Genomic DNA, 26,921 nt, shown 5'->3' with positions numbered 1-26,921 from the left:
CTGCTTACCATCAGACGGGCCGTATGATTGTTTGCCACCGACGTAGTATGAAAAAGGCGGGCCGCACGCTTATTTGTCATTAATTTGGTATAAAAATGAAGTGTTTATAAAGACTCGCGGTCACCACGCATAGGTTAGGTAGGCTCCTAAATTAAAAATTGCTTATATGCAAGCAATTTTTAATTATTAATTCAATTTTCACAATTGTTTGATTTTAAAATGGTGCCAATTGGTTTAGGACACTAATTTTTTTCACTTAGGTTCAACAGGCATACAAAAACATTAGCATCTTACAGCTTTATATTACTTATGGTCCCGGGTTCAAATCCTGGTAAGGGCATTTATGCGTGTGATGAGCATGAATATTTGTTCCTGAGTCATGGGTGTTTTCTATCTATTTAAGTATTTATATATTATATATATCGTTGTCTAAGTACCCTCAACACAAGCCTTATTGAGCTTACTGTGGGACTTAAGTCAATTTGTGTAATAATGTCTTATGATTTTTTTTTTTTAGATCCCATTGTTACCTAATTCTAGTGCTCAATATTTTGTTGAAATTTGTAATTTGCATGTATAATTGAATATCTACAGGTATCGCGACTGTAAACCGTAAAACTGTAATTCATCGGCTGGCTTTTGAATATCAATTAATATGGGAGCACCAATGTGTGATCTCGAGTTATGTTACTTGCTCCGTTTGTTCCAATTATTGGGAAAGTAATCTGTGATTGTGAAATAGAAAGAGAATTGGGGGAGAAACATAATTAGTCAAAATGTCTGTGACATTTATTTACATTTTTAAATTTGTTTTGGAACCTGTCTCCTATAGATATTTTTTTTTAATTTTCTTGTGATCCCAATCGATTTCGTTTTGGCATCTCGTACATTGACATAATAATAATAATAATATTGTGCAATTGCGGACGAAGTGATGATGACGAACAACTATCGGAAATATATCCTGAAGGACGGTACGGTCGACATTTGTCGGGCATGCCGCAATCCCGGAGAGTCACTCAGGCATATTATTTCCGGTTGTTCTCATCTTGCTAACGGCGAGTACTTGCACAGACATAATCTCGTAGCCAGGATTATTCACCAGCAACTTGCTCTTCTATACGGCCTTGTGGACCGCGAAGTACCGTACTACAAGTACTCACCTGCGCCAGTTCTCGAAAATGGTCGTGCCACGCTCTATTGGGATCGATCTATTATTACTGACAGGACTATTGTAGCCAATAAGCCTGACATCGTGATAATAGATCGATCGCAACGCCGGGCCGTGCTCGTGGACATCACCATCCCCCATGATGAGAATCTCGTGAAAGCCGAGAAGGACAAGTCCAGTAAGTACCTAGACTTGGTTCACGAGATAACCGCCATGTGGGATGTTGATTCGACGATCATTGTCCCGATAGTCGTGTCAGCGAACGGTCTCATAGCGAAGAGTCTCGACCAACACCTAGAGAGACTCTCGCTAGGTGGCTGGATCAAGTGTCAGATGCAGAAGGCAGTAATTTTGGACACGGCGCGTATAGTACGTCGGTTCCTCTCTCTGCGGCCCTGACCACCGGCAGCTTGGGCCCTGCCCCGCTGCTGGCGGCACCCTAGGTTAGGTTTTTTATAATGTGTTTATATCTTTTGTATTGTGTTGTAAGTGTTTTTATATTTTACTTTTATATCCATATTATAAAAATCCTAGCCTGAGAAAAGAAATGAATAAAGGAAAAAATAATAATAAAATGCTTTATTGCACACTACAAAATAAAAATGGTACAAAGTATGTAAAGGTATAAATATGTAGGTAACAACAGGCGGACTTATCGCTAAACAGCGATCTCTTCCAGACAACCTTCAGATAGAGAAATACCTATATTTGAGTCATCTATGCTATTCATTTTATGCCAAAAAGCCTTACATCATTTTGGAAAGGAGCTCCTTTCCAAAATGATCACAAAACTATTACAGCTCTTCAAAACATGTGATTGAATTCTATAAAACATAGCTAAGAACCACCACAAAAAAATCGCTTTTATGTTAAAAAACCGCATCGAAATTGGCCTAGACAGACAAACAGATATTGGCGTGAAACATATAACACTCATCTTTTTGCGTCGGGAATTAAAATACCTACTGTTCTAGAGCTTATATTGTAACCGAAAAGGCGCATTAATGCATTAAAAAAAAATGATATTTGTGTCTATTAGTTTAAACCCTCAAGCCACACGCTATTTTATGATACTAATTATCGAACGTTGTTACATATTATATGTCGGTAGGTAGGCATAATCTGCCTTGTCTTGTTAAAATTACGAAAACAAAACAATGTAAGTCCCTGTATGTATAACAATTAAACCGTGTCAAATACATACCATATAGTAATCTATGACAAATACTTTAGAACGTGAACTGGGGACCGATTTTTGAATCTCGATCGCTCGATTTAATAATATCTTCACTTCTAGACATTTAAGTTCTACTAATAGAATTGAAAACGACTGTTCAATAAACACTAGATTCCGAATTACTATCGCGCGTATTTTAAAAATAGCATTTCGCCGTTTTCCACAGATTTTCGAGTGACGAAATCGAGCGCACAAAATTAAAAAATCGGCTTCTGTAGCGAGACATATATCATTATCTGAAAAATAATTCCCAAATAGCAAATACTGCCCCAAATAAATTTGCGTTTAAGAAATCGGAACGGTCTTACTTTGCTAGTAGTATGAAGGAGTTTATATTATTTAGTTTATAAAATGTATATATGTTTGTATTATGTATATATGTATTTTGTTCCTTATGTATGTTGAATTCCAGATAAGCTTTTGTGTTATTTTGTTAATAGTACCTAGTAGTAGCTAATAGCACCGCCCACAATCTCTCTGCTTTACCTTAAGGTTGACTGGTAGAGAATGCCTTTTGGCATTAGTCCGCCTTTTGTACGATAAGTTTTCTTTTGTACAATAAAGTTTAAATAAATAAATACTTGTGGAGCGTTGTTTCATCCACTACCATTGATGCTGACTGTACATACAAATAATATATGAATAACTGCTACTGAAGGGACCAAGTACGAATCAGAAACTATAGAAGTAAGTAGATATACTCGTAGTTTAAAGCAGAGACGTCCATTAAAATTATCTGCACAAAAACTTATTGTTTGCTAGAAAATTAGGTATGGGGAAAGAACATCGAGCATGTTTTATTTTCTACCAGGATATTTTATCTGCCAATTGTTGTGTACATTTATTAATAACCCGTTATCATTTTCCAATCAAAGAGGCAAGCCCCCTAAGCTAAGTCAACGCTAACATCATAGGGGAGCAGAATGCTTCTACGCCATTTATTTACATAATAAATATGTACAGAGGTATTACAGTAACTGTACTAAAACTAAACTAAATTAATAACTAGCTTAAATCTAAATTAGGCCCTTGAGGCATTATACCAAGGATGCTGGTGGCATTTCCTCGTTGTATCGCAATGCTGATACATTGTGCGAGGAAGCCGCCAGCTCTTTCTGCAAAATTTCTGCAAAAAACTTGTGCGCACTGGGAACCCGTGGACCTAGAGTTTCAACGCTTCTACTAACGTTACAACTACAACATTAATCATATTCAAGGTTAAGGTAATTTGTCAAGTCTAGACGAAAATAGAAGTTTATCAAAATTTCAACCGACTTTTCGCAGTAGCCATTGTCACGTCTCTGTGAGCATTATATCACGTCTAATAACAATACACATAGACACGATAAAACTGGATTAGGAGCCTTGTCAGGTTTTTAATGTTAAGTTGGGATAAGTTCAACAATGGAAAAATGGTTGACCCTTTTTTTGAGTTTTTTATAATCTTCAAGTGTAGACCTGAGATTAAAGAAATAATGGTCTTACAAAGTAACATTGACTTTCATTTGCTTTTGATTTGATTTGATTTGGTTTGATGTAGGTGCTCAAAGGTTTGCGAGGTGGAAAACCGGCTGCCTAATGCCGAAATGCCGTTGATTATCTCGATAATGGACACTTTTCATACGACCACACTGGGATTATCGCGACAATCAGCGGCGTTAGCCGTTAGTGTGGCCCCGGCATAAACAAAAATCTAGACGAATTTCAGCATATCATGACCAACCTTTCACCAAGAATGTACCTAAGACAAAAGGTTAAGTTTCACCAATGGACAAACCCCAGCTATTATATAACTTGACAAGTGAATTTGTCCAAACGTGTCCTTGACACCAAATGCGGCAAACGTACGTACCTGGGTAGGCGTCGCCGTCTCCGTGGTCATGGCTTCGATGCTCGCTAGTCTAGTCTTCCTCTTCTTCTGACATCGGCAGCAGCCTCTCAGCGACAGCGTAGCACCTACCTACCACCCCGACTAAACCGACATAGCCTTACGCTATCGATTTTCCAGTGTCCTTGCACGAGCGCTACGCCAAAGTTCTCACTACCATATTTAAAAAAGTCCAATTCCAAATTCGAAATACGACGCCTAGTGGGCCGCCATTTTACTTCCGCGAACGAAATTAAGTTTCATATCCGCACTACTTAAAACTAACTTAATACGAGTCGGTAATTAGAAAAAACACTAAGCAACAGTGAAAGCCGTTAGCAGTATTGACATTAGCTGGATAAAGGTTATTTTTAACGTTATTTTTACACGCAAAGTCCGCTTTTCGAGGCGGGTTGTTGCTTTTGGTTGCGGGGGTGTACAAGAATTTAGCCGGCTTTGGACGACAAGTGAGTAGGGTGGGGTAGGGCGGTAGTGCGGCTGCGCGAGGGCTCTTTATTGTGTGCGTGATATGCGTGTATGCTATTATCCCTGCCAATTCCCCGTGAGCTCCCCAGCCTCGCTTCTTCTTTGTATCTGTTGAAACAAATGGGGTGTTAGCTCTGATTGTCACGGGTCAAGCGTGGCTGGTCGCGATAAATGTATTCACAAACACAATCGATAATGCAGAACTCTCAGATGTTAGGAAATGTCAGACGGACTGTCGGTCCCACAAAGCGCTTGGAACAGATTCGCGACATCTCGTTATTGCTCATAATCTGATAAATTTCATACAATGCAGTATAATATCATTTAAGGTTTAATGTTAGAGACAAAGAACAATTAAGTCGACAATTTTAGAATTTATAATTATACATTACAATACTGAATATACATATGCATAATAGGTACATTGAAATATGCGAATTTCTTATGGTTAAATAAATAACGATAGTTATGAAACCACCAATAGCACAAATAAAAAGTTATTGGATATTCCTAAAAAACTAACACAAATCACATCAATGTGTCAAATAGTGTTATTTACGAGTATATTTGGGTATCTCAAGAAATAATACAAGCTACCTTTCAGCTTGTATAGGCCTTGATTAAATAAACCAATTTTGTGTTTACTTCGCGAACCTAATTTGCGATGATAGGTAAATTACTGGGTCAAACATGAAATGATTCAATTAGGAAATGAAGCTATTACGTATTAAGTTTATCAAGGCAACTTGTTAGTGAATAAATATCGAATTTCTATATTTTTATCCTTAGTATGAATCCGGTTCAATTCTACTACTATGTAAATTAAAAATTTGTTACACAGTTTTTTGTAAAATTGGGTTAAACGCATTTCAGGAAAAGTTCACTTCGGTGGACAAAACATCAAAGTTAACGACCCGGGTACACATAGGTATCACCTATTTCTTATTTGAGTGGTAAGTACTGAAAAAATGTCTCTTAAGAGCGCAGTCGAAAAATTTGGTTTTGATTCTCTTAACTTTGCGATGTCTACAGGAAAAAACATACAATAAAATGTGTATGACCTAATTGTAAATTCCTTTTATGTATTGTAAAATCAAATAATTGATGATATTGAAATGATATTAAGGTAGAAGTACTAGTGCTCGACGCTGCACTAGTCACTGACATGGGCACTTTATTTCATGGAAATATAGGTTAAATTTGAACAACGAAAATTTTTCTGTATTCGAACTTAATCCTTGTCACTTTGACATAAAGTGCCCATGTCGAGTACTAGTGCAGCGTCGAGCACTAATACTTTTACCTTACATAATATTAAACTAAAATATACTGATACGGTCGAATCCTGGAAAACTAAACATGTCACTTTTACTCGTATTTGGCTTAGTTTGTATTTTTTCTTACGCTTCTTATATTCTAAGTAATAAAATACCCGACCGTGTAGCACCAAGCTAGCCTCCATTATTGAACTGTAAATAAATGTGTATATATATGTTTTTCGTTAATCGTCAATTTGGGTGATAATATCCTATAATATTTATGTATTGATTTTTATTTAATTTTGTGTTTGTTTTTCTGTTTGTATTTTAATGCTTTTTTGTACAATAAATAATCATATACTTAGATATATAAAAGAAATAAATCAAATAGCTTGATGAAGATAAACAATGTTTAAAATAAGGGAATTAGGGCATGCTTCTTAACATAATAATGTAAGATAATGATATTAATTTATTTTCTACTTCACCCCATTTGACTCGAACTCAAACTCCCAAAATGAAGCTATAAAGAGACGTCAAATTTCTAACTAATCAAATTATGACAATTGGGTCACTTTGAGCGACAGGATTTGATTATCAAAATAATTGCTTGTTAGAGAAGGGTTGAGCGGGTTTAGTCTTGCGAATAGGTTATAACATTGAACTACTATTATTACGTATAGAACCGGCACAGAGAACCAGTATTTTGCGCCATGAGTTGTTATTTTGACAGCAAACCAGAGAGCAAATAGAAGCAGAGCGTGAATCTCGCGACCTAAACGCGTAAACGCCATAAACTTTACGGCGCTTACGACATTTTGGTCGCGTGGTACAGGTTGCGATTGCAACAATTTAATTGTTTGGTATGGCTTCTCTATAATAATAATAACCCAATGGTTGTAGGTACGCACAGTCAAAATATTTAATTACATTACTATTTATATGATTATATATTTTTGTTTACTAACATGCAATATTTTGTGCCAATAGAAAATAGATATTCATATCATAATTAGAATAAGTAAACTGAACTGGACTGTGTATCTCGGTGAGGACTGTCGTGGAGGAAAATGCATGTTTTACGTGTAAGTTAGTTTTAATAGAACCTTATGTACATTTTACTCTGTTTGTTCTCCTAATAAATAAAATAAAATATGAAAGTCACTAGGGACCTCATAGTACATATTGTCACTGTGACAAGATACTGAAATTAAATTCCTTCACCGTGCGAGCATTTTGGCTTAGAAAATTCTGCCACTAACGGCACAATGTACTTATATTTACTTATACAACGTTACCTTAGCCTCGAGGCAGGTTTAAATTCCACAAAGGGTTACTTCCTGACAATGCTCTACTTATTTATATATGTACAGGACTTCCTAGTGCTATACAGGTATTTATTTAGTCACCTGCAATAATTTACGGGGTGAATATACAGTGTGTCCCTAGCCAGTGGACAAAGCCGAAATGTACATATGCATTAGGGTATTTAGAACCAGTGTACAAAGTATCATAACAACCAGTGTAGAAGAAATTAACAAATTACCATTTTTAGGGTTCCGTAGCCAAATGGCAAAAAACGGAACCCTTATAGATTCGTCATGTCCGTCTGTCTGTCCGATTCTGTCACAGCCACTTTTTTCCGAAACTATAAAAGCTATACTGTTCAAACTTGGTAAGTACAGTAGAATCCGGATATAACGACCTTCAAGGGACCGGCGATATTATGTCGTAGTAACCGGATGACGTATAAAACAGATACTATTTACATATGTATGTAATTATGTATGTATTAAACCGAACTTGAGTAAATAATATCGACGCTAAAAACGGTTAGTCGTTATAAGCGACGTCGTTATAAATGAATTCTACTGTAGATGTATTCTATGAACCGCATTATGATGTTTACACAAAAATAGAAAAAAAACAATAAATTTTGGGGGTTCCCCATACTTAGAACTGAAACTCAAAAAATCTTTTTTCATCAAACCCATACGTGTGGGGTATCTATGGATAGGTCTTTAAAAATTATATTGAGGTTTCTAATATCAATTTTTTCTAAACTGAATAGTTTGCGCGAGAGACACTTCCAAAGTGAAAAAATGTGTGCCCCCCCCCCCCCCCCCCCCTGTAACTTCTAAAATAACAGAATGAAAAATCTAAAAAAAATATATGATATACATTACCATGCAAACTTCCAACGAAAATTGGTTTGAACCAGATCTAGTAAGTAGTTTTTTTTAATACGTCATAAATGGTACGGAACCCTTCATGGGCGAGTCCGATTCGCACTTGGCCGCTTTTTACTTTGGAGCAGCCTGTATGTGCTAGTAGCTCCTAAGGTAATATCCTCAAAGAATAGTATGGAACCTTCTTCGACCTTTTTGATTATCTTTTTTTATTTATGACACTAATAAGCTTCTGACTTTTGAAAAATGCCATCATTATCAAATATTTAGAACAAATTGTCAAAAACACTGCCAAAGATTAACACAGTGTGTTTCTTTTTGTTGTCGATTATTGCAAATAACTTTTGTTCAAAAAATTTATTTTTTTATCTTTTGTTTTAATTAAAATATTAACGTCAGAGCATTCCTGAGAAGTAACCCTACGTGGGATTTCAAGGTTTGTCCAATGGCTAAGGTCACCCTGTATAAGTTATACAAAGCAACTTTTACTATGAGACCAACCCAGAAATCGCGAAAAAAAATGTGCCTATTCATACATTCAGGCTGTATGACCTTGACATTTTATATGGAAGAGTAATTTTTAGGGTTCCGTACCAAAACGGGACCCTATTACTAAGACTCCGCTGTCCGTCCATCCGTCCGTCCGTCCGTCTGTCACCAGGCTGTATCTCATGAACCGTGATAGCTAGACGGTTGAAATTTTCACAGATGATGTATTTCTGTTGCCGCTATAACAACAAATACTAAAAAGTACAGAACCCTCGGTGTGCGAGTCCGACTCGCACTTGTCCGGTTTTTTTTTACTATGGGTTGGTCCCATAGTAAAAGTTGTTCAGTATGACCTTATATATTCACGCGCAGCGACGCCATTTTCCATAGCGCTGACTAGACGCCGACGCTCAAAAGACGCCAGTGTGGGGTGGCCCTTATTTGACATATTTATGAATTCGCTTGTACATAGGTGTCGAATTACATCTGCATGATGACAGTAGCCCTATATACATCCTTATATTATACCTAAGATATATGCAGTGGCATTATAAGATTTATTGTTAACAACTTTACTCATCTACGAATCTGACACAATACAATAATCTTCACCAAAATACAGAAGTAAATAAAACATGAAAATTAAAAAAAAAATAAAGATCGGTCTTTTAAGTGTTGCTTACTTACGGTTGGTTGCACCAAACCGTATGTCACCGTTAAAGCGTTGGTTAAATTTTATTGTATGGGAATTTTCATAGTCCTTTGCTAAGTGACGTTGATCAGTCAGTCAAGTGGGGTTGGTGCAACCCGCCCTTAATCTTATTTGTATAAGCGCGACCTAACAAATAATAAGACAGTAATGATCTGTAACGTATATGTTTGGCGACACAATAGGTCGCGTTCCGTATTTCCCCTCTGCACAGTGGGCAAAGAATCGGCTCAAGTGCAAAAGAAGCATTTTATTATTTTTATAATAGAGCTGTAATTTTTAGGGTTCCGTAGCCAAATGGCAAAAAACGGAACCCTTATAGATTCGTCATGTCCGTCTCTGTCCGTTTATGTCACAGCCACTTTTTCCCGAAACTAGAAAAACTGTTCAAACTTGGTAAGTAGATGTATTCTATGAACCGCATTAAGATTTTCACATAAAAATAGAAAAAAAATAGGTCTTCAAAAATGATATTGAGGTTTCTAATATCATTTTTTTTCTAAACTGAATAGTTTGCGCGAGAGACACTTCCAAAGTGGTAAAATGTGTCCCCCCCCCGTAACTTCTAAAATAACAGAATGATAAAACTAAAAAGAATATATGATATACATTACCATGCAAACTTCCACCGAAAATTGGTTTAAACGAGATCTAGTAAGTAGTTTTTTTTTAATACGTCATAAATGGTACGGAACCCTTCATGGGCCTTCACTCGCACTTAGCCGCTTTTTTAATCTGTCAAATGAATTGAAATGAAACATTAGAGGATATAAGAGGTATTTGTAAAATCGGAGGTAAGTATTGCTATACGTCAACTCATTAAATTTTCTGTAGCATTAGTGCAAATGTCATATGATTTAAGTGTAATTGAAAATATTTCGAAGAAATAAATAGCTTAAAACTCAGATTTTCAATATGAGATTATGACTCTCCAAAGACCTCCATACCTCTTAGGGATGAATTGAAACGCGGGTATAAGGATCAATAATTTCTTGACCGAGTTAGTAACAGTTTGTGAGCAGGTTCAGTAATTAGATAAACATTTTTTGCCGTTTAGTTTTTGAAAAAAGTTCCAAATGGCCACTCAAAATTTCAAAAGGACTTAAGCGCAAGTAGGGTCTATGGCATTTAATCCTTTATCGCATATGCAACCATATATGGCAGTTATAATATTCAACTCTATTAACAGCTATTAAAATTAAAATTTGAACAAAATATTTTTTATGACATGCGTTAAGAACCTTTTTTTTCGCGTTGTTAATAAGCTTGATTGTCCTTTGTTGTGCAAACTCTGTCAGAGGACAAAATCTATGTTTGTTATTCAGAGGCGGCGTTAGGCGTCGGCAACGTGGGCCACCGCCTACGGCCTCGCGCCTCAAATAAGTACCTGTATCTCGGACACAACGTAAAAATGTTCGTTATTTCTTGCGCCATCAGAGGGCCTCGCTAAATGTACCTTGCCCACATAAAATTTTGGTCTTCCCCGCCACTGTTGTTATTAAGTACTAACGTAGGCTAAGATCAACTAACACTAGTTGGACCATTTGTTGTCTTTATAGAATAATAATCATCATCACATCATTGGCCACAGCATCTTGACAGATGATTGTTGCAGCGAGAGTTCATTAGGAAGAAGAGGTCCGTGCGTCGGAGATCGGACGTGCAGCACATCCTTTCCTGTGGATGTAAAGCCCAATCGCAGCACGGCACTTCCTGCCATAAAGATCGCAGGTGAAGCGCGAATCTGTTGATGGTTCCTGTGAAGTCCGAAGTCTTTTCTGCCTTTTCTTGTATTTTTTTTGCTTTGTTTGTTTTTGTTCATTTGCTTTTTTGATAATAATAATAAGTTAATAAGTTAAGACAATTGTGAGTGCGCTGTGGTAATGACTTAACCAAGTTTTTATTTTTTATTTTCACATTTTTGAAGCTTATGGCGAGGTCTACAGCTCACAAAGCCACAAGCGAACGTCTCATTGTGGATGATTCACATTCACATATAAAATATAAATATTATTTTATCTAAGTTAGCAGTTTCAAGCCCACAGTGCGTGTCGCCGCAATAATTTACCGCTGCCACTCGTAATATGAAATAGGCGTCTTAATAAGCAAGAATACACCACAAAATTCACATTTAAGGTCGTGCGGAAGTCAAGTATGTAGGACCAATAAACCAAATGGGACTGTAAGAGATCAGTAAAAACTATGAGGGACATTTTGCTAAAATTTTCGTAAACAAAATGACGAGATTTGGCAGTTTTCATTAGTTGGCTTAGCCGTAGCGTTTGTGAAGGTCTTGCGATTTAACTCGAGCATTTTGCTCGTGAATTTTTCAGGCCAGATTTTATGATTAAATAAAATAAATTGTCAGTCGTTTTTGGAAACTTTTCAAAATGCGCAAATTGACATAAATGACTTAAGTTAAGCGCCAAATATGGCACTTAAATTGTGATTTCACTGTGATAACGATTCCACGAACTAAGTATTTTTCACTTTATTTTCTAAGCTAAGAGGGAAGTATACCACGTGATCGTCCATACAAGAGGAGAAAACGTTTTTCCACTTCTAAATATTTTCTATTCTCCATTATTTTTATTAAGTATGTTATAGATTATAGATTTCCTTTTTTTTTCAAAATTTTCATAAAAAAAATGTTATTTCAAAAAAGTGAAACCTATACCTATGCTGCAGCGATCGACATTAAAATCAAAGTGATTTGTTAAGATTTATTTGATGGAAACCGTTTTCTCCCGAAATAGAATTTCATAGAAAAATTACCGTTATTTCGTTAGATTCCAAAAGCTCCCCCTCTTAACGCGAGGTCTATCTATATCTCACAGCGCCACTAGTTTAGGATCCCACCATTTAGACCGCCACTAGTTTAGATTAATTTTTGCAATATTTCCGTATAAGCCCTGTAATTTACACCGTTTTTGTTTCTTTCTTCATGGTTTTTAACTTTTTACCCACGAAAGAAGGGATAAGTAGTAAGATTTGCACTTGTCGTTTTGTATATGTTACATGAATGCTTCCATATAACACCGATTTATTCAGTTGCGATTCTTTTAAGGTATTTTATTTGGTATTTGTGGGACCTATGTACATATATCAGATATCGTTTTAGACTGGTTTAATAGTTTAAGCCCACAAGAGGGTCTTGATGAGTTTCCTCAGGGGTTTTTATAATGTAGACTTATAAATTAGCTTTTGTTTATGTAGGTAAGTATTTGACTTTTTTGAGAATTTTAAATGCGTACTTAAGTAACGGTTATATCAGCTAATGGTAAAGATGTAAAAAAACATAATAATTGCAATGTTCCCGAAAAATAGTTTTGCACTATACGTGCTGAAGAGCGAGGAGACAGGAACTCCTCTTTCAAAATGTCAGTCGCAACATCATCAGACCAAGAACGCACAGTTCGCGTGACACAAAAAGGCATCACCTCGTGAACCGACGCCACGCCATCCTCGGGTACGACGACGTGTCCCACGCCATGGCGATGAGCAACGCCAACCGCGAGCTGGTCTCATTCACCATGTGCAAAAATTCGAATAGCCATCACCACGGACATAGCAGTCATAAGTAACGGCCACTCGCACGGCAACGTCGTCACGCTTTGAAGAGACTTACATTGCTTGCACGTAAAGATAAGCGAGGCATGATGAGATTGATGAGGACGCGCAGTAACATATTAATTTTTATTTAAATACCAAGTAATCTACTTTTTCTTTCTTCTTTTCATCTTGTTACCCTCTGCTGGGGTGTAGGGCTCGAACCATTTTCTTCCATTGACTCCGGTTCTGGGCAGCTTGGGTAACCTCATCCTTAAACACCAACTAATGAAATAAATAAACTAGTGTGTTTCACGTAGATACTCTATTTCACTTAATTTACAAGCACAAAATTATCATAAAACAAGATATTGAACTTGTTTTATTTTAACCTAATTACCAACACAACATCCGCTGCCAAGATCAAAAACAACCCAGACACTCAACAACGTTCAAAAGAATCCCAGAAACCCAAACGTAAATACTTTACCAGTTGCTCAACGTAAACTAACGTTCTACATGTTCCATTCACAAAAAGGTGACCGTTCCAAATTTAAAAATTAAAAAAACATCTGCACAGCGTTATCGGGCGATCACTCGAGAATCGATTAATCGTAAACGCATAGCAAAGCTATCGATTCATACGGACCGCTGCATCGGTACCATCAACACTGTTAATTTTAGCCAGTCGAAATCGCGATGTCAAAGATAGCGTACGATATACCCGCTCCGAATGTTTACGTTATTACACTGAAAACGATGTTTTTCGTTCGCGAGTTATTTTTATGAGTGAAAACCTGGCCTCTTCTCACTGGAGAGCGGTCGTGCGGTCGCTTTTCGAAATCGGGACCTACATTTGAATAGTTTTCTTATAAAGGGAAAATATAGTGGTTTGTTAGCATTATCTGAAACTAACTGCCGTTGAATGCTTGTGGTTTTGTGCTGTGATTTTGTTTGGATTTCTACTCGAGAAACTTTAAGAATTAAGGTAAGTTTTACTTTCAAAATGCCTTCATAAACTGTCAAAGATCGAACAAGTCTTGTTAAAATCGATTCAGGTATCGAGTAGCAGTAAAACGTGTTCACGTGGACGTTAAATTTCCCACTCGATTGTTGCTGATGAGGAGTTTTTCAGATTAAAGTCCTAAAATCCTTTACGATCCACTTGTGAGTAAAATGTCAAGTCAATAAAACATATTTCAGCCATCCCTTACATTACTATTAAAAAATGAATCACTGTAGTAGTTTCAGCTAATGGTATTTTTCTCCCTAGATACCAACTCAAGCACGAATAGAGAAATATGACGAAAAATATATTTAAAAACTAAGAGAGACAAGTTGCAAATAAGGTTAAAGAACTTTGTTCTAGATTTTTTCGAGTTTTTGGCGCGAATCTCAACAAAAACTTAGGTGTCACGTATGCTCTTGTAACAGTTCTATTTCTGGAAAACGAATTCTAACAATATAAAAATAAAGTTACGACGGAAAAATACATAATAAACAGCTTATCTAAACACTTTAGATAGTTTAGAACAAAAATCCCTGCGGAATCTCTTTTATTTGGAACATGTGTGAGGTTATTGTTTATCTGTCGGGATCTTGTTACATAAATGTTTCGTTTTATAATGGCTACTGTGTAAGGTCGACAGTTATACTTTATAATACAAAACTTTAGTTAAGACGAAGAACAAGCAATAAAACGTACGTTAAATGTTTCTCCCTTTAACGTACGTTTTATCGTTTCTAAAGAATGCATCGGCAATTTTATTTTCTAAATAATAGAAAATGATTTTATATAAAACATACGAGTAAATAATTCTAAAGGTCTTTATTAGGTGTAAGAAGACTGAACTAAAACTAAAATTTGGTAATTAAAAACTTATAACGAATAAACAAATGAAATACAGTCAAAGAATGTAATATCTTTACAATTTCGTACCTTAACAATCCTCATGCTATTCATCACTGTGACCAAGTACGAATTGGTAATAATATTAGATTCCTTTACCGTACCTCCGTTAAAGTTTCGAACGTTATGTCCACTCTATCTTTATTTTATAATCTGTGTTAATTATTAAAACAGACCACCAATTTTATAACCGACACATCTAAAGTAAATTAATTTAACATGTGTAATCTTAGTCTTTTAAGAATCGTTGCAGTTTTAAAACACTTGAACCAAGAGTCAGTCCATACAAATCTTGGAAAAAAATTAAACCAAACCGAATTATTCCGTTTGTACATACCTATCTATTTCCTGTATTTTTGGTTTGCAGAGAATAGTTATTATGAATACGAACCAGTTTTATTATTAATGCGATGTTTTAAAAGGACACTCAAACTATCAATTAGTCTAACAGTGATTTTATTGTACATGCGCACTTAAGGATTAATAGGAATATCTCCCGGCAACAATGACGGAGGACGTAAGTGTTTTATAGTTTATTAGTATTTGCACCATTGCACTTCCGACAAAGACTTGTTGTTGAATGCACGTCATAGATTTAATGGAGAATTTATAGTCCGTTTTACGAACATAAGCAATGGAAACTAATTTAAGCTGGTTGACCTTTATTGTTACCGCTTTTTATTAAAATTCCCTGACCAGCTAGCATGAGTTGCGTTCTCGCGCGCGACTCCATACATCTAGCGCGACTTCAAGTAGGTATGCACTCGCGCGCAAGAACGCAACTCATGCTAGCCGGTCAGATTGTCAATCAGCATTTCTGTCAAACTCTGTCAAAATGATCTACACACATGCACTTTTTAAAATCAGGTCTTAATCAGATCAAATTAAACACTTCGCTCGCTTACTGTAACTGCCACTTAATCTTTACAATATTCATACAGACGAGATATTTATCAATAAAATTTAGCGACTGTCCTTTGTGACTCGTTTTTGCTGCTAGTGCGTCACACTACCCTAATATGGTTGAATAGCCTGAGCCACCATATATAGCCTAGAAACAATATATCGATACACATCAAATTTATTCATGATGCAATGTCTACCATCCAACGCTATAAATCGTGAACAAAGATGTATGGATCAACTGTATTAATTATTTAATTTGATTGTTCTTGACTCTGTTTGATGTTTAACCTTCTTGTATTTAAATATAAAGTGCAGTTTTGTTGTTAGTGTCCATAGGCTAGACGCTGAATAAAGTAGGTACTCTGGGGGCAGGGCCGTAGCTAGAGGAGCATTATGGGGCAATGCCCTACCTTAAAATCACATTGCCCTACCTTAAGAAATACGATCGACTGATAATATAGGTATTGCGCCCTACTTGTAATTACGGCTGCCCTAAATTCAACTCTGGCTACGGCTCTGCCTGAGGGCATACCGCAAAAAACTAAAATCAAAATTTGGTTATCTGCCCCTCTATCACCCTTCCATATTCGTACGATGTGTCGATACCTCTACAAGGGTAGACGCTTTCAACCTTATTTTAAAGCCGAAATGGTGACTTTTCTCTATAAAATGGTGGCAATAACTGGTTGGCACTTTTCATTGTCAATCATTGGGTAGTTTATCCTATATGTAAGTGTACAACTGTACAATATCGCCATCTACAGTGGAGCTAGGTCGATGTGTAAGAATACAACATTTAGTATAGGTAAAATAAAATAAATAAAAATAAAAATAATTTATTCAGTAACTTCATAACTTAACAATATGCAGGTTGGCGTCTCTTTTTAACTATACAAGATACCTGTGTCAAGAGACATGGGTATGGTATCTATTTTAATTGCTTATGCCTAAATATTTTATAAAATTACTTTTTGCAAAACTAACATAATACAGTATGTTTATTAACTAAAACCATTTACTCAAACTCATAGTGTTGTGTTCCTGCCGGTGAGTAAGGTTGCCAGGCCAGAGCTCAATGAGGGGGGGGGGGGGGGGGGGGTTTAGGGTCGGCAACGCGCATATAACTCCTCTGGAGTTGCAGGCGTACATAGCCTACGGAGACTGCTTACCATCAGGCGGGCCGTATGCATGTTTGCCACCGACGTAGTATAAAAAAAAACCTGTAATTTTAAGGCCATACTGAGTAACTTTTGAGCCAACCCCGAAATCACGAAATCAAATTTGGCTATTTCGTACATTTTGGCTGGTCTGGCGTTGAATTTTTCTATGGGAGAGTCAATTTTTTTCGTGATTTCGGGGTTGACCTTTAATAAAAAAAGTTGCTCAGTATGACCTAAATTTGAACGGGTTTGAGTAAATGGTTTTAGTTAATAAACATACTGTATAGTCCCCTGTCACGAATCAGCATTTCAACAAGAAAAATGGAGCCCTTGTGAATTGTAAAGAAAGAAAATAGATAGAATTGATAGAAACAAACGAAAAAGTAGTGAAGCGGTAAATTGTTTCTCCTACCGCATTGTATTGCGAAGTTTCGCCGAGGTCTTTGATGAGATTTACCTACTGTTGTTAGCTTTGTAAAGTTACCACTTTCTGACACGTATATTAAGTGCAGACGCATGAGACGATATGCGACAAAAGCCACTATATTATATCTATACGGCCTGGGACAAGTGATAAATATCTAAAATGATTATGTATTATTTTTTATGAAGTAGAAACGTCTGCGAACGATGCTAATAAGGTTAGAATAAATCAGACAACAAGGCCCATATTACAAATACCTTACAGACTAACATATATATGCATATTATAAACTTAAAAACTAAATACTATTGAGGCGACAAAACGGCGTATGGCTCCGTTGAATCGTCTGGTCTTGTGTCGGATTCGGCAGTTTGCCCCGGAACCTCCGAAACACGACACATTTTGGCCAGAAGTCGGTGCACTCAATGGTCCCCTGTAACGATCGTGGCACGCGCACCACAAGAGTTTTTAAGAAGAATAAGAATAATAATCTTTATTTGCTGTAAACATTACCAGGTACATAGGTGTTTATACGATAGGTGGTAGGTTTTATGTTTAACTAGAAATAGTCTGCAAAATATGTACAAAACTTAAGAAAGTTGAAGTGTGTGTGAGTGTGTAGTGTTGAAGTGTGTGTTGTAGTGTGTGTCAGGTGTAAGTTGAAGTGCACGTAGTGGCGCGATCGAAGCTGGAACACCCTCAGCGTGTCAGTCTTGTGGTGTACATCTCCACCACTTTAGCAGCCGTGGCGGTGTAATGCAGGCGCGCATATAAAGCATATAGATCGTGTAATTCACGAAGACGCGTGCCGTAACTCGTAATGTCATATTATTAAGGTTAGATTGGACAAATCTGCGCGTCATCGTGGAGGACTCGCACTATACTCGGTGTGGAAACCCCCAAGCCAGAATGAGCTGGTTTGGTGGTACTACTGAAGTCTTACTGAAAAGTGATAACTGATCATATGATCGGCGTTTTGACGCGAGCTCTTCAAGCCTAAACGTCACTTACGTCACTGGAACATTCGGGATACATCATCAGCTGACGTCACGGCAATATTACAATTACCGCTGATTTATCGCAAACACCTCTGGCAGATGCAATCGGACTAACAGGAGTTATATTATTATGATTTTGTTGCGGCCGCGCAGTTACCTAATGTACAGATAGTATAACAGCAAAGCTTTTAACTAAACATAGGTGGACCTTATTTTCAATGAGGTTTACAAATTGTCAAAACTTGCGATGAAAGATATTTATACCATTTATAGCATCACCTGCAGACGGCTTGATATATTAGGTGTGTGCAAAAGTTCTACCCGTTTTCAAATAACGAATTCCAAGTTAAAAAAAAAAATGGTTACGCAATAGTAAAACGATGCAATATTGCGTCACAATATTCTAGGAGAAACACGTCGTAACAAGCCTGCGCGTACACATTTCTAGCTTAGTATTAATCAAATCGTTGAGGGGTCAACATGTCGTGTAGCAAGGACCACATCCGACACTGTTTACTTTACGAGTTCGATAAAGGTCATAATGCTGCTCAAGCTTGTCGAAATATTTGTGAGGTGTACGGGGAGGGTACTCTGAACGAAAGCACATGTCGTCGTTGGTATCGAAAATTTAGCGAAGGAGATAAAAGCTGCGAAGATAAACCGCGATCAGGACGGCCTTCAAAGTGTTCTGAAAAAGATTTAGAGGACGCTATATCAAACGATGAGCATGTAACTGTTGAGGAATTATCAGAGAGGTTTTCTGTCCATAGAACTACGGTTGAAAGACGGATGCATGAATTTGGTTTTATAAAAAAATTGGAGAAGTGGGTGCCACATGAACTCTCGGAAAAGAATCGAATGGACAGATTGAATATTTGTTGTTCTTTATTATCACGTCAGAAAAATGAGTGTTTTTTGGAAAGAATTGTAACTTGTGACGAAAAATGGGTCAGTTATAAAAATATAAAACGTCAAAAAATTGTATGCCGAGCTGGAGAGCCGAGTTCATCGGTCGTTAAACCAGATACGCATGAAAAAAAGAATTTGTTAAGTGTTTGGTGGGATTACAGAGGAATTATACATTGGGAGTTACTTCCCCCTAATCAAACGATCAATGCTACTTTGTACATCTCACAGTTAGAGAAAGTCAATGAAAAATTAAAAATTAAGCGTCCAGTTTTATGTAATCGCAAAGGTGTCATTTACCACCATGATAACGCTAGACCACATTCAGCTTTATCAACTCAAAAGAAGATAATGAGCTTCGCCTGGGAAATCTTACCTCACCCTCCATACTCACCGGATCTCGCACCCACCGACTACCATCTCTTTCGTTCATTACAAAACAGTTTGACGCAGAAAAAAATCGATAAATATGAACAATTACAAACGGCTATACAGCAGTTTTTTGATTCTAAATCCGAAGATTTTTATAGAAAGGGAATCTTTTTATTACCAGCAAAGTGGCAGAGTGTTATAGATAACAATGGATATTATATTGATTAATAAAGGTCTTTTATGCATAGATATTACTTTCATTATTCTATCCACTGAAATCGGGTACAACTTTTGCACACACCTAATAAAATAGTTCGTTTTTTTTTCTAATTATGAGACACAATAAACACGGTGAAATTTCATCGGTAATCAGGAAGTCAGGAACCAATTTTTTGCGCGATTTAAGCGATCACATTTAGTGGTAGCACTAACACAATTCTAAGTTATTTTTATAATACCTTACTTTTAAGTTGAAATCAAATTTTAATTGAAATTTATTGCCACCCTACCAATAGTTTAGTCTAAATAGTTTGATCCCTCTTTCCTAAGTAACAGCCATAAAAAAAACTAAATTCCTTCTTCCTCGCGTTGTCCCGGCATTTTGCTATGGCTCATGGGAGCCTGGGGTCCGCTTGACAACTAATCCCAAGATTTGGCATAGGCACTAGTTTTTACGAAAACAACTGCCATCTGACCTTGCAAACCAGAGGGTAAACTAGGACTTGTTGGGATTAGCAAAAACTAAATTATGAGTCAATTTGTCATTGTCAAATTGTTAAATTCCTCGCCAATCCGATGGCACTTGACGTACACCTTTTAATAAAAGTAGGGTGTCCATGTATCAACAGTAATTAATTAGATAGTGAAATAAATCGCATGAGATCTCGCATATTGAATTATATTTAGGTTGGTAATTAATATTTTTCAACTCCACCACCGATTTAATTTCATCGTGTTTCGCCGCTCACCGGCGATAGCTCATTAGGCAACGGTGGCCAGCCGGTTAAAATCGGTACGTAGGCAATTAGTTACATCGGTAATTTTGTACAGCGTATTTGAGTTGAAGTAGTTAAATGAACCGTAATCGGTACAAGCAACTTCAAAGGAGAGTGGTCAATTAAGATCCACATATAACTCTAATTTATCGTTTGGACTGAAGTCGGCCAAACCGATTCCTTGCACACTACGCTGTCACCACCAAAATGATAGCACTACATATAACACTACAATATAGTAGGTATTGTCGTAAATTATTTCATTTTCTTATAGACAGGTACACCTGTCTAAGAAAATAAAAATAAATCTTTTTATGGCGTTTGTACGGTATGGATGATCCCTTAAGAGGGAAATATAGCACGTACTCGGCCAGGGAATAAATTAATAGTTTAAAAAACACTAGAAAAACACGCTTTCGTGTTCAAAGTCAAACACGACTATGATATTCCATCATGGAATGCCAGTGCCTATCTTCCGGCTTCATCATCAGACCTTGAAAGGTTTCAAGGTCTGATGATGAGTTTCAAAATCGTGGTCAAAGTTCATTACAAGACCTTTCTAACAAATCCAAACACAGGTATAATACGATGTTCTATCATAAAGTTCCAGTTCATATCTTCCGGCTCCATCATCAGATCAGTTCGACAGTACCATATTATTGTATTGTCATCAGAACTAGGATCCTTGGAAGATGATTAAATTAGTTACCTTAGATTCCATTACATAGTTAGTTACATACAGGTCGACCTATTAAAAGCGTGTTAATAAAAAGGGGAAAACGTTTTTCCACTTCCAAATATTTTCAATTCTCCATGATTTTTACAAGCTTTTATTTAACTTGCCCTGTTAGTATGTACGGGATAAATCTTGCAAGTTAAATTTGACCCACTTTCCGATTTCCGATGAAGCTGAAAATTTGTATACATATGTAAGTCTGGTGACATTGCGATATTATGGTACCATCAAGGTGATCTGATGATGGAGACAGGAGGTGGCTATAGTAACTCTGTGATAAAACAACGCAACCTAATTGTGTTTGGGGTTTTTAGATTTGTCTCGATTAGTATTAGTTGCCCGAGGATAAAAGTACACTCAGCGATAAAAGGTTGTACCAAAAATGATGTTTTTGCCAGAAACTTATTTGGTATGTTATTAACACAATAAATATTATTATAGGACATTATAGGACATTAGTACACAAATTGACTAAGTCCCATATTAAGCTCAATAAGGCGTGTGTTGAGGGTACTTAGACAACGATATATATAATATATAAATATTTATAAATACTTAAATACATAGAAAACACCCATGACTCAGGAACAAATATCCATGCTCATCACACGAATAAATGCCCTTACCAGGATATGAATCCGGGACCATTGGCTTCGTAGGCAGGGTCACTACCCACTAGGCCAAACTGGTCGTCAAAAACTAGGTTTATGAAAAACAATGAATAACTAGGTTTATGAACAAAAAATTTTTTTAAAGGGAAACCTATAAAACCTAGAATATATTATGCTGAAGCGATCGACATCAATATCCAAGTTGTTTGTTAAAATTTAGTTAGTGGAAACCGTTTTCTCCCGAAATGGAATTTCATAGAAAAAGTACCGTTATTTCGTTAGGATCGCAAAGCTATTCTTCCGTCTTAAAGGGATAAGTTCGCCTTTGTACAGTCGCTTGCAATAATATGTTACACAAGGAAGACCGCACAAATATCTGACACGATCTTATTGGTAGAGCCATAAAGGCGTGTCACATATTTTTGCGGCCTTCGAAGAGTAACATATTATTGCAAGTGACTGTATTAATTATCTGGGTTTTATCATATTTTACAGTACATATGGTGCTACTTTTCCGCACTAGTGCGTAAATTAGCACATTATGTAACTATGTCGAAAATTTAAAGGGTCATATGTACTGTAAAACGTTGTACGATACATGTGCGAATAGGTAGTTCGCAACTCGTGTCGATTTAAAACACTCCCTTCGGTCGTGTTTTAAGTTATCGCCACTCGTTTCGAATTTCCTATTTTTCACACATGTATCGTATTGTACTATTGTATGTCTTTTTTTGTACAATAAACTATTTTATCATTATTACTAGGCACACATTGCCGGTGACAGAGGAATTTCCTTCCGCAAACGCGCTTTCAATGTAGCTTGTTTGCCACCAAAGTGGTATAAAAACTCGTATTTATATTAATGAAACAGTCGAGCAGAAGAACGGATTGAAAGATACTTTTCCATTTGAGAGACGCTAATACCTGATTACCGAAGATTTATACCAACAGCGCCGAGCCAACGATATACCGGCCGACAGCAGATTATTATTAGAGATGCCATAAATAGTGCTTTTGGCCAAATACCGAATATTCGGCCTCCCTCTCAGCCGAATATTCGGCGGCCGACAAATTTGTGCGCATTTTAAATGACATTGACCATGGAAATCGCCTACAAAGAACAATGTTTGCTAATTTTATGTTTTATTGCTCATTACTCTCATTAGTAGCGTATGTAGTTCAAGTCGAGCAAATCTTGCCTATGATAAAAAAATAATTATTTACTAGCAACAAATGCTCAAAAAAATCTTCATTTATAACGACTTCCCACGAAAACATTTAAAATATTATATAATAATAGTTTGCGGTATTAGGTATACTTTAACTGTAACAAAAATCTAAGATTTGTAGGTAGGATTCGTATTCGACCGAATAGCATGCACCATTCGGCCGACTACCGAATATTCGGCATAGTTGACGAATGTAGGTGGCATCTCTGATTATTATTATGGCTGTCTAGACAGACGGCTTTGCCGAATACCGAATATTCCGCAAAGTGACCGAATAGGCCGAATAACGAATAGTTGCTGAATATAAGTGGCATCTCTAATTATCATTATGGCCGTCTATCTGAATCTCACGGAGCTCGATTCAGATTAAACTACATATTTGTCACGGTTTTGATTTTATATTGATACGAGAAGATCGCTCACACTTATTGGTGCATGCGAAATGAAGTGAAAGTCGTGCGTGAGATGCGCGCCAGTCACCACACCAAGACGATCGTCAAGGTCGTGTCAAAACCAATTCTAAACTATGACAAATTGTTAAATTAGAATCTTCCACACGATTAGGATTAGACAACGAGAAAGCGAGTAGAGATTTTCTATTTTCTCGTACTGTCATATATACCTTAAACTGATAAGCTTCAACGTCGATAACCGTTACCAATTTTAGTAAGTTGTTGGACGGAGCGTGGCATCAGTACCCCAAAACTTATTTTTTGAATTTATGATTAATTATTTATTTTTAAATTCTATTTGTCTTTTGCTATGTATATGGACAAACTGCCAGGATATAGTGACGTGAAGCATCATCAAAATGACTCCCGCCTCGTAGCGAATACTGCATGTCGCACGCAACCCATCACATGCTTTTCACAATCGCACACGAGTAAATTAATCGTTGATAACTGAGTTCACACTGCAGATGAGACCACAGAAAACACTTAGAACATAATAATAATAATAAGCTTTAATGATGCCTTACACCACATTTTATAGAGAACGTATTAGATTTAGAGTAAAACGCGGATTTTGACGGGATGGTACACATTTTCAAGATGGCTACGATTCCTCGAGGTCCTCAAATGTCAAATGGTGTTGACATAAAAAGGGACCTTAATTTAAATACCTAATTTCAGGATTGTTCCAGATATTTCGAGGTTTGTATTCTTTTGATTGTGTCAGACAGCTGCCTGATTAAGAGGCTGATGAATTAAATATCTGGCCAAATATTTAGGCTTTCGAACCACTCATTAGAAAAAAAATTTAAACTAAGGAAAACGGCCAAACCAATTTTAAAAAGATACCTACATCTGTTTACACGCATACATGAAGTAATAATATCCTAGTCGTATAATTGAGACAAATTTAACGACACCTCAAAATGTCACAATCTATTAAGCCGTTAAGGAGCGTGCCAAGAAAACAAATATACTTACACGAATAAATATTATACTAGTGGCTCTGTGAGCTGTAGACCTCGCGATAAAATTGATAAACTTAAAACATTAAAAAAATACTTACTTCGTTGTATCATTATCACATCGCACTCACAATAGTTTTAAGTGCCATAGACCCTAATGGCACTTAAGTTCCTTTATGCCAATTTCTACCATTTTGAAGATCTTTATAAAAACGAAATGACAGAAAAATTCTATGTAACTACTGAAATTAGATTAGATAGGGTCGTCTTTGCATTACGAAAATTAAGATATATGTTAACTTTGAGGCAGCGGTCACAGCCTATCACGGCATGGTATACTCAGTGCTAAATTATGGGCTATTACTGTGGGGAAATTCGGTAGATGTCGAACGAGCGAACCGCTGTCATGCATGTGTATATGTAAAAAAAAATGTCAACTTGTTAAAAATCGTCCAGATTTGTTTAAAATGAGATCTGAATTTTTTTGAAGCTAGAGAACGCAGTATCAAAATCTTCTATACCAACCTCGGTGCTAATCGGATATACATAAGAAGAACGCGTATAATATGAGCATACTTGTACAACAGCTTGCCCAACAGTATAAAATTACTAAACGCTATGGAATACAAAAAAAAATAGTTTTCTGTTAGAGCACTGTTTTTATAGCGTAAAGGAATACTTACAATATAATAATTTGTAGAAGTAATAAGAATTTAAAGGTCGAAAATTGCATGTAATTTTAATTAATTTTATTATTTATTCATTAATTATTTATTATGAATTTTATTATCTGGACTATAATTTTATTTTAATTTATTGTAATAATTCGTAGAATTTTTTTTTGTAAAATTTGAATGAATACTACATACACTATCACTACAAAACAACATCACTGCATACTAGAATTAAGTATTCTCGCAAATAAAAAATCTTTATCTTTAACCTGCTCACAAAATTTCACAAGAATCGGTTGAGAACTGCGACTTGTAGAGGAGAAAATCCCGATATACGAAAGCAAAATGCCTGAGATAAAACAGAGACCTTCGCTAACGCTACGTTAAATTGTCAATCACTCAAAAATAATTTCTTTTCCATATAAATTTAAGCCATGTAAAGTGACATAACCAGCTCTGGGATGGACACGATAACTTCTGCAGCAAATCATAATATAGGCTAGCCAATGACAAGTATTTATTAATAGTATAAGTCGATGTTGTTGTAAGGATGCAAATGTCTGTATGGGACCCAATGCATTAACGCAATAAGTTTTTGGCAAAAAATTCATTTTTGGTACAAACTATTATCGCTGACTGTACTTTTTTTCCACACGCAACTACATATCGAGACAAAAGCCCCAAACACAATTAGGTTGCGTTGTTTTATCACAGAGTTCCTATGGCTACCTCCTGTTTCCATCATCAGATCAGCTTGATGGTACCATAATATTGCATTGTCACCCGACTTACATATGTATGCAAATTTTCAGCTTCATCAGAAACCGGGAAGTGGATCAAATTTTTCTTGCAAGATTTGTCGCATACATACTAACAGGGCAAGTTAAATAAAAGCTTGTAATAAAAAGTCAGAAATGATATTCAAAGTCTGACATGACATGACTTCTCTGCTCACGAAACGTTCCTAAGAAAACGGCAAGCAATCGTGACGTCACTACGTATTGCTAGAAGCCGTCTTGAACTATGAAAAACAAGGAAATTTTACTAGATATTGTTACAAACGGTCTCATCATCCTTATTGTGCTTACTTACTACATCGACGAAACCCCGCGCAGCGGGGTCCTGTTTCTGCGTAATTAGATCTTTAGTAAGATCTAATGCATATATTTTACACGATGTAAATGTAACTTATTTTCTGCAGACTTATCAAATCACTGATTTACATATTTCAAGTATTTGTTATTATAAAATACAGATTTAAGTATTTTTGTTTTTTGTAATAGCCACGGACCTGTTTATATTTTATTTCTACATATGAAACTATAGGTCTATTTTTTGTCTATAAGTTTTGATCAAAAATGGTGTATGACTGTTTGTTTCTAAATAAATAGAAAAAAAAAATAACCACATATAAAAATAATCTTCTAATCCATCGTAAAAAAGGATTGAATAACAACTGTTTACAAGATAAAGATGCCCTTCTAACCGCTATTTTCTATTTTCTTAACAAATTCCTCAACATATAACACAAATGTTTTTTTGAACGAAAGTACTGCAAAGATTTCTTCAAAAAGAAACAAGTGATAAATTCTCCTAAACCCGACCATTGATGGACCGAATCCAGGTCA

The 26,921-nt window shown here is 36.2% G+C and overlaps 2 protein-coding genes across 4 annotated transcripts in view; one reads left to right on the top strand and one right to left on the bottom strand.

Annotated features, from left to right (window-relative positions):
* The window catches only part of LOC133530764 (ankyrin-2-like), a 170,224-nt gene that overhangs the window by 105,068 nt on the left and 38,235 nt on the right, over positions 1-26,921 (bottom strand). The window lies entirely within an intron of this gene.
* The window catches only part of LOC133530765 (uncharacterized), a 70,729-nt gene continuing 57,222 nt past the window's right edge, over positions 13,415-26,921 (top strand). Inside the window, exon 1 of one of the 2 annotated variants that reach the window (XM_061868830.1) lies at positions 13,415-13,944. In XM_061868830.1, coding sequence (XP_061724814.1) covers positions 13,882-13,944 — 63 coding nt within the window. In that variant the 5' untranslated portion in view covers positions 13,415-13,881. The remainder of the gene's footprint in view (positions 13,945-26,921) is intronic. The other variant, XM_061868831.1, reaches the window with a different exon arrangement.

This window comes from Cydia pomonella, chromosome 23 (assembly GCF_033807575.1).
Source record: "Cydia pomonella isolate Wapato2018A chromosome 23, ilCydPomo1, whole genome shotgun sequence".
Taxonomy (NCBI): domain Eukaryota; kingdom Metazoa; phylum Arthropoda; class Insecta; order Lepidoptera; family Tortricidae; genus Cydia; species Cydia pomonella.
This window is presented reverse-complemented; position numbering and strand designations above follow the sequence as displayed.